The 19,198-nt window shown below is 36.0% G+C and overlaps 1 protein-coding gene and 1 long non-coding RNA gene across 3 annotated transcripts; both read left to right on the top strand.

The window, feature by feature from the left end:
• Window positions 1–11,510: 11,510 nt before the first annotated feature.
• Window positions 11,511–14,078, top strand: LOC139856850 (uncharacterized). 2 transcript variants are annotated; one of them, XR_011762201.1, is made up of 5 exons: window positions 11,511–11,644; window positions 12,286–12,421; window positions 13,155–13,237; window positions 13,810–13,902; window positions 14,002–14,078. It is a non-coding gene; the product is annotated as an uncharacterized lncRNA (long non-coding RNA). The 2 variants fall into 2 exon arrangements; XR_011762200.1 differs by lacking the exon at window positions 14,002–14,078 and having other exon boundaries at window positions 13,810–13,958.
• Window positions 14,079–15,943: 1,865 nt separating this feature from the next.
• On the top strand, window positions 15,944–16,853 carry LOC139860203 (putative F-box protein At1g47730). Its single transcript, XM_071848974.1, has 2 exons — window positions 15,944–16,420; window positions 16,548–16,853. The coding sequence occupies exons 1-2, from the start codon at window positions 15,944–15,946 to the stop codon at window positions 16,851–16,853; spliced, it is 783 nt and encodes a 260-aa protein (XP_071705075.1).
• Window positions 16,854–19,198: the final 2,345 nt, after the last annotated feature.

Below are 19,198 nucleotides of genomic sequence, written 5' to 3'. Positions count from 1 at the left end.
ATAGTAAGTTCATCGAAGAGGATAACAAGTTCTTGTCTGGTAAGACACTTTTTCAAGTTCGACACATGGAAAGTAGGATGAACGGAGCTCAAATGAGTCAGAAAAGTCTAAACGGCTAGCAACGGGTCCAAAACGCCCCAAGATTTTTAAAAGGACTAAAAATATCGCGGATTTAGCTATCTACGTTTCCCGAAATAGATTACACCTTTTCAAGGTGCGACTTTAACGTTATGCGGTTACCCACTTGGAATTCGAGAGGTTCACGTCTAACATCGGCATAGTTCTTTTGGCGACTACGATTCGCCTTGAGCCTTTCTTGGAATTGAAAAATTTTCCGGTTGTTTCATGAATGATTTCGGGTCCGGTGGTTCGCTTGTCACCTACTTCGGTTCAACAATTTAAGAAAACGACAATTACGGCTATACGGGTCCTCGAAAGTGTGACGTTAAGACTTGAATGATAACCATCGTTGTAAGAGAATTTGGTTAAAGGCAAAAACTTTTCTCAAGTAAATTTGAAGTTGATAACGCAAACTCGTATTATGGTTTTCAAGGTTTGAATCGTATGTTTGCTCGGTCCGTCGGGTTGTGGTTGATGTGCGGTACTCATGTCTAAACGTGGTCCCGACACTTTTTGTGAGGCACTCCAAAATCTAGAAGTGAAACGAGGATCTCGATCCGAAACGAGGTACATCTCTTTAAGGTATATTTGAAAGAGTTTGTTAGGACGTGAAAACGTTTATTGGAACAAGTTTCTGTTTCTCAAGAATTTCGCGCCGCGGAAGATTTATCGGTTTCCGAAAATGTTCGATAGGACTATTCACCCTCGAGGCGAATACTAGTATAGTGTGAAGAGTCTCTCTCTCCATTGAGAATTTAGATAAAATATTTCCTTAAATGGAAGTACGAGTGTAAGGCGAGAGAAGTTTTCGCCTCGATGTGAGCATACCAAGCATTTTGTAGTTCGTCTATAAAAACTATAAGAAAACGAGATAGTACACACGTGTAACATATGTTTGAAGTCGAAAGAATTTGTCATTCCTTCGGAAGCATCAATATGGTTCGACAATAATCGAAGATGTGTCCCGGGTATGGTTGTTATCAGTATTCTCGGAGTTTTCGGATGTTCAAACAAGAAAAATAATGTCATGTACATGGCACATGGTGGTGATTAGGTTGATCGAGTCCAACCACCATCATGTGTCATTAGAACTTTGGTGTGAATTACCGTAATATAACCACGTTGATCGAGTGTCGTTATATTACGCTAACTCATACCTCCATTCCCACATCACTCCATAGATTCGAGTTCGTGTAACCGTGAAGATCTAAAATGAACAAAGTGCAACGGCATCTCTAACGTGACTCGTATTGAATCGAAAGAATTTGTGCAACTCTAAAGAAGCGTTCCCCGAGGGAAGTGTATAAATGATTGTTCACGTCAATGCGGTTCAAGTCAAACAATAATGTCTTTAGGCGCGAAAAGAGCAACGAATCATGATAACGAGTAGTACGCAATCGTAGTGATAAGTAGTGACGACGATACTCACCTAGAGTAGTGATGGCAGTAACAAGAAGTGGTAGATAGTAAGGTACACCGGTGTGACACCGATAGTAAGTTGAAACGGTGGCGAATAACAATCTGGGAGACAGAGTTCCCGAACAAGTGTGACTAATGAAGTCGTCGTCATCCTTACGGGTATGAATCCTGAATTTACGCGTGTAACCAGAAAGTTGCAGAATACGAATTCGTATGATGAAAACTTGGTACCATCAAGAAGTTTGCCTAAGAATGATTCAAGTATAATGCACAAGTAGTCAAGTAAGTGCTATCTATAGCAAATGTATGTCAGAATGCAATGGCTAACTATCCGGTTGTAGTCTAGATTCACTAATGCGTCCCAACGACTCTGTCAGACACACTAATGCACATCCTAGTTCCCTACAACCAACGCTCTGATACCATCTGTGGCGACCCGACCAAAATCGTCATTGACGGCGTCGCTAACTGAGGTCCCGAAACGTGGTCGTAGTCCCTATATGAGACTCGTTTGACCAAAATTATATCGCATTCTTTTGAAACGTATCATGCTTGCAAAGTTTAGTTTACAAAACCGTCCGACAACAATTTTAAATTTGCAAAAGTATAAATTATAAATGAGGTAACTTGCGACATAATTAGTTTAAAATCGCGGTTGCTATAAATAGCGTAAGTATGTAAACAATATGTTTGAATCCAAAGGTGCTATCACTAGCGTATGTATGTATGTATGTATGCTTGACCCCAAGCAAGAAATCAGAGTGTATGCATGCATGCTTGACTCCAAGCAAGTATGAGTGTACGCGGAAGCATGTATCAAATAGCCAAGTATGAACCTGAGAAACATATAGAAAACTGTCAACAAAAAACGTTGGTGAAATCATAGGTGTTTTAGTAAACGTTGTATTTGAACCACAAGATTTAGTATAAGATGATTATCAAAATCATTTGCATTCCAAAGTTGTTGTTTGTATCCCGGGCACCCAATTATCAAACTTAACTGTTTTGCACCCTTTGCGTAGTGTTAGAACATACACTAGACCCGAAAATATATTTCATCCGCTAACGGTACCGAACCGTCCGAATGAGGCTCGTCAAGCCCATGTGATCACATAATATAAGTTCACGTTTACACCCTGCAAGTGTAACTAATGATAATTGAATTGAGGCTTTTTGTTCAAACCCGTACGTGGAATGTTCGTTTTCGTACTTGTGTTCAATGTATAAAAGTATGATACGTATATTTTTCTCATCCCATAGTTTAAAGCATAAAAGTTGTTTGAAAGATGGGACTATGATCTCACCTCGAGTGCACGAGTATAAAAGTACTTCACAAAGTAAACGTGTGCATGATAGTTGCTTAGCCTTGACCTAAACAAGTAAGTTGTGTCAATTAACCGGTTACGATAAAAGGTCGGGTGAAATGTGTTCAATTAGTCCTATGGCTCGTTACAACTCGATTAAATATAGCATGTGAATCAATTTGTCAAGTTTCATACAAGAATCACGTATAAAAGCATGTTAGAACGATTGCATAAAAGTTTGGTTAAGTTTGACTAAAAGTCAAACTTGGTCAAAGTCAACGAAAAAGTCAACACGTTCGGGTCGGGTCCCGGACTATTTTTCTATGCTAGTTATTCATATACAAGTATATTAGAACAAGTTTCATGTGAATCGGAGGTCGATAGCTAGTCAAACATTTCACGTGAAAAGTGACATAATGAGCAGAATCTGGCCAGGCCAGTTCGCGCGCCGCGCGGGGATGTGGCGCGCCGCGCCACTACCTGGGCAGAGAATTCTGGTCAGTTTTTCCAAGTGTGCACGAACCAAAACCTTTTCTAACACAACACTTGACCCGCAAACACTTATAACGCCTATCATACATCGTTGGAAAGGTATTTTGACGAGGAATGCAACTAAGTACATATTATCAATCAAAACATGCATTTAAAATAATCAAATTCTCGTCAAATGTTCAATGAACGTTCATAATCAAAGTTTCAAGTTTGTAAAACGCATTTCATGATTCGGGCAACCAATTTACATGTATGATATGCCGTTTTGAAGGTAACGAAACATACAATACAACTAAACACTTACTAACAATGTTTCATGGCATTCAAATCATCAAAAGTCCATTTTAAGAGCTATCAAACCCTAGCCAAGAATCACAAAATCAATAATCATGTTAGTGATGTTTTTCCAAATCAACCTACACACCAAATTGAAGCTAGTGATACTAGTAACACAATTAAAACATGAACTTTAACAATTAAACAACTTTTAATCATCCAAAATCAAAGATTAAGCTAACCCACTTCAAAAGTTCAAAATAGTTACTCAAAACAACAAATCGAGCAAGTAAATCATATATTCATGCTAGACACGAGCCATAGACACTAACTAACACCATTTCAAATCAAAAACACGAATTTAGAGAAATCTAGAGTTTTAGAAATGTTACCCAAACGAGATGAAGTTGGTATCAAATTGTAGAGGATGAAGAGAGGATTCCAAATACGTAATTTGTTTTGATGTTGGCCTCCTAGATCGAATTTAGATGATGAATGCTTGAATTGGGTAAATGTGTGTGTGTTCTTGCTAGAGAGAAAGAGAGAGATGGAGATGATTGAATGGTGGTGATTGGGGTGGACTAGTTGACCTAGTCAACTAGTTTGCCCCGTGTCAATTTTAGTCCCTCGAGTTTAGAAGCGGGTGCGGGATTTTACCGAACGAATATTTTGAAAACGCTCGAGTAAACGAGTGATGTTATAATTAAGTAACGGAAATATTATGAACGTTAGTCAACGGAAACTACGAATTTAGATAACGGAAGATATTATCTAAAAAAAAAGACGGTCGTTAAAATAATTTAATGGAAAAATGCGGGATGTTACAGCTTCTCCATTAACGAAGTTGACGAGGAAGAATGCTAAGTTTATTTGGGAGAACGAACAAGAAATTGCTTTTCAATTGTTAAAAGTGAAGTTGTGTCAAGCTCCGGTGTTAGTATTACCGGAAGGTGTGGAAGATATGACGGTTTATTGTGATGCTTCGCTAAATGGGCTCGGGTGTGTTCTAATACAAAGAGGTAAAGTCATCACTTATGCCTCTCGACAATTAAAGGAACACGAAACAAGATATCCGACTCATGATCTTGAGTTGGCGGCGGTAGTACATGTGTTGAAAATTTGGCGCCATTACTTGTATGGTGTCAAGTGTACGATTTATTCGGATCATAAGAGTTTGAAACATCTCTTTAATCAACGAGATATGAATTATCGCCAACGTAGGTGGATGGATGTGGTGAAAGACTACGATTGTGAAATACTTTATCATCCGGGTAAGGCGAATGTTGTCGCGGATGCGTTGAGTCGAAAGAGTCAACATCCGACGATAAAAGTGGGGTCGTTACGTTTGATTATTTCCAACGATTTTTTTGAGAAGCTTGGCGAGATTCAAATAGAGGCTTACGTTCACAATAAGCATGTGGAACGAATCGTGGGCCAATCGGAGTTCATTACTATGGGCCCGCGTGGTTTGTTGTCCTTTCAAGAAAGGGTGTGGGTGCCTAAGATGGGTGATTACCGACGGGTGCTACTTGATGAAGCACATAAGTCAAAATATTCCATTCATCCGGGTGCGACAAAAATGTATCATGACTTGAAGAAAGATTATTGGTGGCCGGGCATGAAACGTGATGTTGTGAAGTATGTTGAGCAATGTGTCACGTGTTTACAAGTAAAAGCCGAACACCAAAAGCCGTATGGTAAGTTGCAACCGTTAGAAATCCCGAAATGGAAATGGGAGCACATTACCATGGATTTCATTACAAAGTTACCTAAAACGGCGAGAACCCAATTCGATTCGATTTGGGTTATAGTTGACCGATTGACAAAAAACGCTTTGTTTCTTCCCATTAAAGAAGCGATATCGTCGGAGACCTTGGCTAAGTTGTTTATCAAGGAAGTGGTCTCGCGACATGGGGTTCCTATATATATTATCTCGGATCGAGATACCCGTTTTACATCTCGGTTTTGGGAAAAGTTTCATGAAGATATGGTACGCAATTGAAGTTGAGCACGACGTATCATCCTCAAACGGACGGTCAAACCGAACGTACGAATCAAACTTTGGAAGATATGCTACGAGCGTGCATCAATGACTTCGGTGGTAGTTGGGATGAGCATTTGCCTTTGGTGGAATTCTCGTACAATAATAGTTATCATACTAGTATTGGGATGCCACCTTACGAAATGCTTTATGGGCGTAGGTGTCGAACTCCCGTTTGTTGGGGAGAAGTGGGTCAAAGAGAGATCGGGAGTACCGATTTGGTTTTAGAGACTAATAGCAAGATCGATTTGATTCGGGAACATTTGAAGAAGGCTCAAGATAGGCAAAAGTCGTATGCCGATAGACGTAGGCGATTGATTGAGTTCCAAGAAGGCGATATGGTGATGCTTAAGGTTTCGCCATGGAAAGGTATTATTCGATTTCGAAAACGGGGAAAGTTAGCTCCTCGGTTTATTGGACCGTTCAAAGTTTTAGCTCGTGTTGGTGAAGTTGCATATCGATTAGAATTACCCGAAGAGCTTGCGGGGATTCATAATACATTTCATGTTTCTCACCTCCGTAAGTGTCTTGCGGATGATTCCTCATGGATGCCTTTAGACGAGATCGAGCTAAACAACAAGTTAGAATATGTCGAAGAACCGATTGCTATCCTTGACGAGAAGGTGAAAATGTTGAGGAATAAAGAGGTGAGGACCTTTAAGGTTCAATGGCGACGAAGTAAAGGTTCCGAGTTCACTTAGGAGCCCAAAGAGTTCGTGTTAGTTTATCTTCCCTCGTGTCATGCGGCTTGGATTGCGAGGACGCAATCCGAATAAGTGGGGGAGAGTTGTAAGACCCGAATATTCGTAGTGTACATATGTGTATATGAGTTACTCAAGTTTGGGGTTTTTGTTGCACATAATTAAAAAGACAAAAGATGCTGAACTGGGAGGTGGCGCGCCGCGCCATCTGTCTGCGACAGATTCCTTTCTTCTTTTTAAAATAGATATTTAGAGGGCGATTGTGTAATTTCACTTGGGGCCGAATTTAATACCCTAGATCAGTTTTGGGGAGCTCATTTACTACTCCCACAACAACCTCATCTTCTACAATTAAACTCTAGAGAGAGAGTGCAATCCTTGAGAGAGAAAGCTCCATTAAAGGGTAAAAGAGGTTGAATCGGGTCTCGGTGCAAGTTATAAAGTCGTTCATCTAGTCGATAGCTACGTGGTGATTGTGTTGGTAAGTTATAAAACCCAATTTCTTACTTTAATTGCTTTAAGGGTTAGGGTTTGGGCTAGTGATGAACCAAAGACCCATTTTGTTAGTATTTTGGGGATTTTGGGTGAATATGGGTTATGAAGGCTCATTGATGACTAACCTAGGGTTTGAATGTGTTAATTGGACTTTTGAGTCTTAAATTTAGTTAGTTAGTGCTAGAACACTTTAATAATATGTAAATGGGTGTTATTGGGTATGGATGACCCAAATGGGTGTGTTGACCTTGAAATGGGTCAAATGAGTCTTTAATGACCTAAGTGGCCTAGCAATTTTGAAAACGAGTTAGCCTTGTGACCTAAATGTGTTTTAAACCCATCTTGACGAATGATTAGGGTTTTGGTGTGTGTTGACCCAATTTAGGGTTAAGGGTGCAAATGGGTTGAAATTGCACCATTGGGTCAAAATGGCTTAGAATGGTGAAAGGGTTTGGTTGACCGACTTGAGCTTGCGTTTGATGATGTGTATAATATGATAGGTACGTTACTTTGAGGTCTTGCAAGCTCGGGTATCTTTTCACAAGACTTTGAGGTGAGTGGAATAATTATATGCGTATGTATATAATGTATCTATTTGTTGTAGCGTGAAAGGTGTAGTGTCGAGGTGTTAAGACACCACGTTTCACGTGAAGAGTGTAGCATCGAGGTGTTAAGATGCCACTCGGGTGTAGCATCGAGGTGTTAAGATGCCACCTAGGAGTGTAGTGTCGAGGTGTTAAGACACCACTCCGTAAAATAATGAGTGTTGCATCGAGGTGTTAAGATGCCACTCGGGGTGATGTGCCGAGGTGTTAAGGTGCCACCCTAGGGGTTAGTGGTGCGAGGTGTTAAGTGCCCTAACGGATGTTATGAACACCGATGGCGTTTTCGCGAGCGCCGTTCCCTTGTACTATTGGTCGACCATGGTTATTTGTGTTGTAAGCATATTATATTATTCGAGTTATATTCATATGCGGTTATTATGCTAGCTTGTAGTATTGGTGATTTATAGCTCGTTATTGTGACGGTAAGCTAAGTGTGTATGCTAGCGTGTTTGCGGTTTGGTGTGTAAGTGTATGCAAGTAGGTATAATTATATATGTATTCGTATAATTATTGCATTCACTAAGCATTGCTTACCCTCTCGTTGTTTACCATTTTATAGGTTCGGTTTTGGACAAGGGCAAGGGCATCGTTTTGGACTAGAGATCCCGCTTGATGCTAGGGGACGCTTTTGGCTTTAGTAGCTCTTGGAGTTTGACCGATAGTTGGGTAGTTTAATCCCAAACGCCATGCTCATTGTGTAGTTTGGAACTTAAACTTTTTGGTGGTCGAAACTCGTAGATGGTATTAAACTCGTAAAACGGCCGATGTGGGCCCCACTTGTAAAACATCATTTTTATGTTTGAATCGTGATAGTTTTACATATTTGAATGTGTGGTTAAAAGCGTGTCGTCTAAAAATGTCGGGAACTAGCCGATCTTTTTCGCATTTTAAAACTTTCCGGACAGACCACTTTGGCGCGCTGCGCCCCTACCTGGCGCGCCGCGCGGGTATGCTGCACAGGAATTTTTTTTTTTTTGTATTTTCGCGTGGTTTAGTCGAGGGTTGGTTTGGGTTGTTACAGCTTCCAGGGGACGCAAGGTGTCTCTTGCTCCTGCCTGATCATTTTCTTTCAGACATTTCATCGAACACCTTATGTGTATGCATATTTTTTCGAACTTGGTAAGTATCATACAACATTTATCAATCTCATGACCAATAATTACATTTTGGGTCAGTGATTTTTTAAAGGAAATTTAAGGTGACTAACCAACTTTATTTTTTAGCAACTTGTAAAGCAAGGTAATGGAATTTTTGAGCCCCTCACAAGATGGAAATCGGGAGATGATTGGTATGAATTGAGGTTACATTTTGTGAATTAAATTTGAAAAAGAAAGTAGTAGTATTTATTAGACTACACTGTATTGATTCTATGTGTAGGCTTACTTAATGAGGGACTTGTGGAGGATGGTGTTTTGTTTCCTGAGCGTAGAGGAGGAAGAAGAAATCGACGACATAAAAATGCAACAAAGTTATTAAAAGAACAACAACTTGTGTCACCTGGGAAAGAGACAACTGAATCTGGACAAAGTACATACATTGACCATCTCCAAAGTGAGTTTTGAGTAGATGTATATAAATAAATATGCATGCACATAAGGTGTTCGATGAAATGTCTGAAGGAAAATGATCAGGCAGGAGCAAGAGGCACCTTGCGTCCTTGCGTCCCCGGGAAGCAAGGTCGCAAGAGGCACCTTGTGTCCTTGCATCCCCGGGAAGCAAGGTCGCAATAGGCACCCCCAGGTGCAAGGACGCAAGGCGCTTGCGCGAGCAATTTGGCAAAAAAAAAAAAAAAAAAAAAAAATTTGGCTCCAACTCAAGAAGGTGAACAAAAATAGGCATTTTGGTGATAATCCCATATGATTATGATGTGTGGATTATGGAGGGCGGTGTTACAAACTCTTTTAATAAACTATTCACCATAAACTCAACCAATCATAATTTATTGAAACCAATGGCAATTAGTTACAACGGTGAAGCAGTCTTGGAAATTGTACAAAGTTGGACAAAAATTGTAAGACCGATTGATACTTATGAACCCTCCTCAAAGTGCTCCAAGTGGACTACGATTACTTATCTATGAGCTCTTACACGGAAACAATGCTGCTGCGTGATTACTAGGAGTTTAAATTGGCAATTGCAAGTATTCTAAAGTCTTTCTTCTTATGTACGTACAAATAATTTCCTATTACAAGTTTATTTAGTACTGAATATTTTATTTATTTTTACTGGCATTTATATCAACAAAAGATTATAGGATACTTATGGAGTGATCAGCAGTGTCTTAATCAATGAGTGTTAAAGTAATAATACATGAGAAACTGTGTGAATTAATAATATGGAAACCAAGAGTATATTCTTGTAAGCATTGTGCTGATTGCTGGCCAATAGTTGGGGTTAAATATCTTAATGAACTGATACTTTTGTTGTTGATGCTGGTCCATCGTATTTCTCTAGAACAGAGATGAGATTTATATCTGTCAAATGAAGGGCTTTTGAACAATAGACGAGGTCAGGACTTTGTGATCAACCCGTTTTACATTAAGTTCTGGTTTATTAGTGAAGTGCTTCAAAAACATAGATGGTAAAGTGGTAATGCACCCTCAAATAAGCGGATTGTTTGAATGGATTATTGATGTGATAAGTTGTAATACTCAAATGTTTTACTATTTTAGATTGAGTAATATCTTCTTCTTTTGATATTTTTTTTAACCTAAACCCGCAAATACTCTTGATTAGTAATAACGAGGTTTGATGGCAGTCGCGCGTTGATGCGGGTGTTGTGTTGTGTTTTATGAGACATTTTTTTGTTGCATTTGTGATGTAGTTGACATATATTTACCTTAAATTATCTGTTTTTAGTAGTAAGTGTCCATTACTTTAACATTATATATCTTCGCTTTGATACGAACAATCGTATTGAGCAAAAGTGTTAAAAATAATTTAAAATGTTAATGCACATATCGATTATCAGTATTAACACTTGTCTTTTATTTTTATTTTTTTTAAGTTTAAAAATATATTGCAAACATAATGTAATTAAGAGAAGAGAGGAAAAAATTAAACAAACAAGTAAGTATCAATTTTTGTTGAAGTATATGCTATTTTAGTTGTTTTGAAATAATAATAAATAGAAAAGGAAATAAAATAGAAAATGAAACAACAACAACAACAACAACAACAACAACAACAAAACTCAATCTCAAATATGTGAGTATAGGAGGGGTAAGATATGAACGATCGTTCCTTTATCCTAAAATAAAGAAACGTTATTTCTTCATCCAGAGTTAAACATCCTAAGAGTAAAGAAAATAGAGAAAGTCATCCTTCTTAATGTTCTATGGATATCCATAGAGAGATTGCTTTCAAATGGACCTCGGCAGTAGGTTATAAAAATATAAAATAGAATGGAAAATTAAAATAAAATAAAATAAAAAAAGTATTAAACACCAAGAAATGGTATTAATCAAATTTTCATTAACTTTAAACCTGTCTAAAGTTCAATTTAGGCTCTAAGCGGCTCTAAGAAAATTAATAATATTAAAATAAAAAAGGGAGGGTAAGGTGGGAATTAAAAAGGGGCTCTAAGGAATGTTTTAGGTTAACTGTTTTCTCCGCACAGAGTTAAGAATACTAGATGCACAACCTTGGAGAACCCCCGGATTTGAACCGACACATATTTTATTTTATGCATTTGTAATAATGAAACCTTACACAATTGATGTTTAAAAAAGTTTATATAATGGTAATGATGATGATGATGATGATGATGATGATGATGATGATGATGATGATGATAATAATAATAATAATAATAATAATAATCTATCTATTTATCTATTTATATTATAATAACAAAATCAAAAATAGATCATCTAAATTTTAAACCATTAATCCTAGCATTCCATTATGATTAACATTCACAATCTACACCATTCAAATTTTTTAATTAACATTATGACTTTATAATCACCTTCACTATTTGTTTGTTGTCTAAAATACCTTCTTATTAAAATAGGCCGGAATAAATTTCATATATACGAATAATCGATCGGTGTAAAAAAAATCAATCAACATCTTCTTTCATCGTCTGTTCTTATTTAACGATGGAAACTCAGCAAATTGAATCATCTTCAAATCGAAAACGAAAGAAGAATACACTTACTCTAGAAGAAAATTATTCTACAAAAAGAGGTATGTTTTCAAAGATTTTAATTTTATTGTTAAAAGTATATGTTTAATATGTCTTTTGAACCTGTGCTAATTTGAAACATGAATATGATACAGAAGGAATTAGTTTTGTTTTGTACTTCAAGCTAAAATTATAAACTTTATTTTGCACACAAGGTGTTTGTGGTTATGTCTCAATGAATTTTTTATATTGCAGTAGTTCATTCATCATAACTCTGTATTATCATGTCATAATGCTATTTATTGGCTTAGCTTTCTACCTATGCAACATTCATGTGCCTACAACTAATTGCATATCATTATTTAGTATACAGATACTTCCCACCACAACAGATGACGTTAAAACAACCTCAAAACGACAAAAGTCCCTTTCTTGCCGTTTAGTTTTTTTTACCTATGCACACTACAAACATGGCAATAGTCATTATCTCTAATTGGTTGACTGGATTAGCTAACTATAGGAATTCCACCTTCTTCATTGGATTAACAGTTAAAGCCAAATATTCAGCCTCACCGTATGAAATATTTCATTAATGTTAATAGATAATAGCCGAACTAATAGCCCTTGACTACACTATTTTCTTCAATGGGTTTTATGAATTATAATTGTCATCTTGTAATTCAAAGTTATAATTCAATTGTAGGTACAACTCCACCAGATGAAAAATGTCATACTACCATTACTCCTCCAACCAAACGAAGAGGCAAGGCCACCCAAATACAATGTGTCTTCTTCTGATGTTATCCCATTTGTGATACAAAATACCACAACAAATGATGGTAATTTAATAAACATTTTAGTCACTTACTTTTTAATACCAATAAATATATATTTAATACAACACTTAATATATTTATTTACTTATTAGATAGCAAAATTAATCTTAGTCATCCATTAAATTAATCATCGATGATCTAGACCCTTAATTTTCCCCTAATCTTGCTTATGACCTCATAATCCTAACCTTGAATTGTCTGATTACTAAAACACCCTTCTAACCTAGATTTGGAACGGCCTTTTCTTAAAATTTAGGGTCCCCAAGTTTATTTATCATCACATTCAAAATTTTAACAAAAAAAAAAAAAAAAAAAAACCCTAAATCCATGTATAAAATCAAACATCTTTCTTCACCAAAATCAAATCCGCTTTCAGTAGTAGCACAAGAAGAAGATACGATTTTGAGTTCGATCACAATTATACAACAATATTAATCGGAGCCCATAGACACAAAATTAGGGCAGAAACTCTAAAATCTTCATTCTACTTCCATCTTTTTCAAGAATCTAACCCAAAAAGGGTATCAATCAAGGATTTGGGGTTGATTTCTGCTGAAAAATCGATTGTTACATCATTTTATCAGTTGAAAATTGATCTAGGGTTCGATTCTAAATGTATGTATTTATATATCCAACTTTAATTTTCTATTCTTAGTTTGACAACAACATTGTTAATTAGTTCATTTACATTTAAAGCGTTGTTCTAATTATTTTATTTTATTTCTATGATTTGTAGTTGAAGCAGCAGAAATTAAAGAAACATGAGAACAAGAAAAATCATGACGCAGAGAAACAAAGGAAGATTTAATAACAAAAAAAGTATTTACCCTTGTCCTTATCTTTGTTGTTATATTATCAATTGATTCTTAATCTGTTTTACTTCTATATGTTGTTTTTTATTCACTTGAAGAATCTTAGAATTTTAAATCTGCTCATGAAACATCTATGAAATTTGGTGGATCGAACAAGTATAGTTATTAAGCAATCTATCTTACACCTTTGTTTCATCGAAGAGGCGACCATTGATAAGATTGAGTTATGAAATGCTTTAGTGGAGGACGACTAATATACACTATTTCTCTAATTAGAATTAGATTGATTAATGGTAAATCGGGTTAGTCAGAGACTCTACATCATAAGTTTTTTGATTCTTATATCGTGTCTTCTTTGGAGTTAATGTTTATTTTCAACCATTCTTTTGCATTTATTTCATGTATTTGTTAGTGCCTTTTTATTTTTTATGTTTACATGTTTAACTCTTTATCTACCCACTATTTTATTGTATTTGTTGAGTGAAAGCATTCAGCGGGTTTAACATGACATGAACTACCTATATAATTATGTTTATAAGTGAAACTAGTTGTGTCGCTATTAATGTGTTGTTTGTGTAGTTGGTGAAGCAACGCAATCAAGAAGAAGGATGAGATCAAGAGAGTAACCAAGGCTAATTGTTAAGGAATTTTGTTCTTTTGGTGTTATGTTAGGTATTTTCTTTTAAATCTTGTGATGAATAGTTATGGAAATGGTGTTTTGTGATGTATATTGAGTTAGGTTTTCTGTATATATTTTTTTGATGCACCCAGTTGAATAATACGAGGAGTATAAGGTGCGAATGAATGCGTTGGTAGAAAAAGCTTTAATAAATCCGAAGAAGGTTGGGCGATTCAAGACAGGGCACTATGACCTGATCATTATAGTTATTATCATCCTGAGATGATTTAGTTAAATTGTCAGCTTTAAACATCTTGATATGTTGATTGTCAGAAAATGTAATATGAGTACAACACAATTTTGGTGTCAAAACAGACCCATGGCCACAAGACTCAAATTGAGAATTAACTTATAATGTTAATGGACATATTTATCAAGGAACCGGAGGTGCCTTTGAACCTTTGAAGTTGAAGGAAGGAAGTTGCTTCTTCACGGATCCACAGCTCGGTAAGAAGATCTGTTACGTCCAGTTTCTACTACGATTTGATAGTATTATACTAATGATGGGTATGTCAATAGCAACGTCATGTTCTTTGATTTCAAAAACTACCATTTTGAATGTGGTGATTTCGATCCAATTTTGAATGAGAGGGTTAATTTAGGTAACATTTTGCTGTTCAAATGGGTAAAAGAAAGTTCAACAAAAAATAAATTGGCCTCAACGTGTTAAAACTTTTAATAACTTTCCGTTTATAAAACTTTATATTTTGTTTAGTTAACATAGGTTAATAGGTTATGTAATAATCATAATTGACAAAACAATGTGTTTATTTAGAAATATTAAAATTGTTTAGCGAATTGTTGTCGGCACCTGTACAATATTTACTTATGACCCTTTACCCAATTTGCTTATTTTATTACATCTAATAGTGTTTGAAATCTAAAAAACAACATCAGAGGACTTGATGATATACAAGGCGCATGATGTGTCTTTAAACAGAAGGGCATTGAACACTTTGAAGAAGAGATTAATAATGACTGGTGATTGATTTTCTTTACGGCTTTTGTTTTGGTGGTTTAGAAAAAAAATTATAAAAAAATAAGTCTAAAAAGAAAAGTAAAGGTTGAAAGCTAACAACATCATCTAATTTTAAATATTATTTCCGATATTCTTTTAGTTTCTAAACAACCTAACAACAACAAAAAAATCAATAATTCAATACTATATAAAGTCATATTACTTAGTAATGTAATATTTAATTGGTCCCTTAGAAAACCCCGCGAATTCGCGGGTCTTAAACTAGTAGTAGTAGTAGTAGTGGTGGTGGTGGTGGTGGTGGTGGTGGTGGCGGCGGCGGCAGCAGCTAGCAGCAGCAGCAGTCTAGCCGAGTGGTATCCTCCTCATTCCTTGTGTTTGAGGCTAGGGTTGAGGTCAAACCCGGATCCATTCAGGATTCAAACCCGGTCTACTTGCCCCTGAGATGGTTTAAGGATCGGATTCCCGCATTGTGATTAGGGTTTCCTCTCCGGGATGGTTTAAGGATCGGATTCCTGCATTGCGATTAGGGTTCCCTCCCGAAAGCCCGTGTGTGTGTGGCAAATGATCGCGAACGTGGTTAAGTCCCTTATACGTGATGCCGACAACTCGCCTTTCAATGATAATAATAATAATAATAATAATAATAATAATAATAATAATAATAATAATAATAATAATAATAATAATTTGTTTTTTTATTTTTTTACAATTATTCAATAATAAGTGTTGTGTTATAATGATATGCTTTTACAAACACCTGTATGAACGGGTCAAAAAGTAATTCATGAGCTGATCTAAACTTGGTCAACAAGTTTTTAAGAAAACCCATTCGATAAACATAATCTAAACTTGGTCCACAAGTTTAGATTTAATATGGAAACAAGTTGAGTATGGATTCCAATATACTGTATATACACGCCGTACTATGGTATCCCTGAATCCATAAATCCCTAGCTACCAATTTGTAAACCTTAAAACCATTGAATTGCATCCCCAAAATCCAGTTTGAAATCAAAATGTGGGACAAATTACCATTTGATATCCAAATTGAAATAATGAAAAGGTTTTCGGTGAAATCACTAATGCGATTCAGAAGTGTTGCCAAATCATGGAAATCATTGATCGATAGCTCTCGTTTTGTTTCCGATTACAACCTCGGTCAAACCCAGCCGCACATATTTATACTGTATAAGCTTCCCGGTTACCTTGGGATGAGGTATGTTTCAATTGTTGATGATGATAGCTTCCCTAATAATATGGTTGATCTGTCTGCGATACTTAAAGATTCTGCAAAACAATCGAAAAGACTAACACTCGTTGGTAGCTCTCAAGGTTTGTTGTGTTTGTATCGTGATTCTGATGCAATTATTTGGAATCCTTGGATTAGAAAATCTGTTACTGTTAATTTTCTTGATTCTGATTATCGCAAGTATGAACGTGTTGTTTGTTTTGGGGTTTGTCCCAAAACTAGCGATCCTAAGCTTGTCCACCTTCCTCGAAAATTGTTGGAAAATGAAACTTGGAAAGTTGAGGTCTATTCCTTAAGTTCGGGGTTTTGGAGATGTCAGCAAAATAAGCGATATACTTTGTGGATCGTTGATACTTTTATCGCCTACTGAATGTGTTGGCGGGTTTATTTATTGGTGTGCTTCTATTAAGGTTGATGATGATAATCGGTCACGGGTAATTATTTCTTTTGATTTGACTAATGAAGAATTTGGAGTAATATATGTTCCGGATAGTTTGGCACGCTACCGCATTTTGGAATTGTCTAAATACAGGGAGTCTCTTGTTTTGTTTCCCGACGATTATAACGGGTATGTTTGTGACGTATGGATGATGGAAGGCAATGTTAAAAAATCGTTTAAAAAGCTATTCACCATAAAATCACTCGATCATAATTCTATGATGGCGATGGGAATTAGTTACAATGGTGAAGCAGTCTTGAAAATTATAGACTTATAGGGCAAAATGGGCTGGATCAATTAAAATTTATGATCCCTCCTCAAAACGCTTCAATTGGACTACAATTACTGGAACGCGTGGATTAACCTCAATGAGCTCTTACACGGAATCAATGCTTCTACATGATTACTAGCAGTTTAAATTGACATTTGCAAGGTAGAGCAAGCAGCCATATGGAAAAAAACACACACATTACTCTTTAACTATTTTTCACTTCGTTACTTTAATGTCATTTTTGGAATCATTTGAATGTTATTAAGTTGGTATGGTTAATTAGATGTTCTTTTGATTTATTCTAAAGTATACCTTTCTGTTCCTTTTGTGTCATTTTCCATTGTGTATGATGTGTTAGTTTGGGGTCATATTTCGAGTAGTGTCTAATTAATAATTACTTTGGGTTACTGGGTCATAGATGGGAATTTGATATTATTACTGGAGTTTTCGTGTTGCTGAATGCAGGACCAGTAGTTGGGGTTAAATTTCTTAATGAATCGTTACTTTTGTTGCTGATGCTGGTGCATCGTACTTCTACGTAACAGATTTGAGATCATTGTTAATCCTAAAGGCTCGAACAGTGGTATCATGTTTAGGGATAAGTTATTCCAAATAAAACCCATGGGAAGTAAGTTGCGAGGAAAAACCTATTTCTGCTAGCTGCTTAGGTAGGTTCTTTCCTCGTGAACGGGTTGCTTTAGAGATCCGCTTTGGGGTTAGTCGTCCGGGCGGATCCATTCTGTTTAAACTCATTTGGGGGGCGCGCAAGAGGTAACCACTCCTGGAGGCGTTCTGGTTTTATACGCGTTGCTTTGACTGCACTGCAGCCACCCAGTGATCAGGGTTAGCTTGACCTGGGGAAACATGAGTCACACATTTGTGCATATCATCATCACATATTATAAAGCGTATGGGTCTATGCTTACGTGTTACTCTGACCGAAAGTCCGACAAATTCAGTCCATTTGTAATTTTCTGATAATTACTAATTAACTCTGTTAATTCTAATAATATTACACGTGTACCAATCACACACCACATTATACCACTAATTAACAAAAACTACGCCTTTAAAAAAGAAAACCGTAAACAAATAAAAACCCTCTCTCTTCTAAAACCGTCACCACTGCACCCCTCTCTCTCTCTTCTAAAATCCAAAAACCTCAGTCTTTTCGCCGGAGAAGATGGCCGAAGACTGCCGCAATCGACCACGCCACTACCACTAATTTATCCGTTACAATTTTATGCACCTAATGGTATAAATTTTGTAATCATCAGATTGTATTAATTTTTTTGCCCTAATTTTATCTTTTTATTCAACGACGGTGACGATGATAGTATTTTGCTTATATATTGAAGATTGTATCTGGTTCTTGGTTTTTACCATTTATTGAAGTTTTACGAGGTATCTTTGAGAAATTGATAGTAGTTAAATGGTCACAACCCTAATCATCGCCCAATATACCGTTCTTCTCCTCACCCAATTTTTTACATAATCATCAATAGAACCTCCATCTCGATCAGAAGTATTCGACTCTAGGGCATAAATCTGTGAATCAATTTGTAAAGTCATATCGATATCTCCTTCGATCTCAATCTCAATTGACGTAATCAAAAATACAGGTTATCTTTTTTTTTTTATGTTTATAACTATTTTAATTCTTTTTAATCATTATTCCATTTATTCGAAATAAAATATAACATGAATGTTAAAGATGTATCTTTATCACATAGACATCTTTTTAAACCGATTATGACTTTGTTGATTCTAGAAAATGAATGGTTTAAAGAGCTTTGTTCATCACATTTGTATTTTTTTTATGTTTGTTCATTATATGTATGTTTAGGATAGTATGTTTGGGATAATTGTATTAATACCTATTGCAGAAATGTTGATTCTTAAGAGGTTAATATTTACACACTTTAGAATTAATGGTCATTATATGTATGTTTTGGATAGTATGTTTTCGATAATTATATTTATACATGTTGCAGCATTGCCGATTCTTAAGATGTTAATATTGGTAATAAGTTTACATATGTTCAACCTTCTTATTAGACACAATTTTCAGTGTGTATCGATGCATTTAGAAAAATATCTGTTTAGGTTCATCTAATCTAAATACCCTCCCAAGCAATGTACTATGTTACATATGATTATCGGATTGTAGTTATTCAATATCACGTTTTTATTTTTAATTAATGAAAGAACATTAACACCGAGATGGTGCAAATTTACAGTATGTAGCTACAACAACATTTATCGGAAGTATTTCTTGACATGTAGGTTGACATATCATGTATATTCATTGTTGTTACACGGTTTTTAATGTTGGGTTTTTTATTTGGTTT

The sequence above is a fragment of the Rutidosis leptorrhynchoides genome, chromosome 7, assembly GCF_046630445.1.
Source record: "Rutidosis leptorrhynchoides isolate AG116_Rl617_1_P2 chromosome 7, CSIRO_AGI_Rlap_v1, whole genome shotgun sequence".
In the NCBI taxonomy this organism is placed as follows: domain Eukaryota; kingdom Viridiplantae; phylum Streptophyta; class Magnoliopsida; order Asterales; family Asteraceae; genus Rutidosis; species Rutidosis leptorrhynchoides.
Note: the sequence above shows the minus strand (reverse complement) of the source record. Positions and strands in the feature narration are given on the sequence as shown.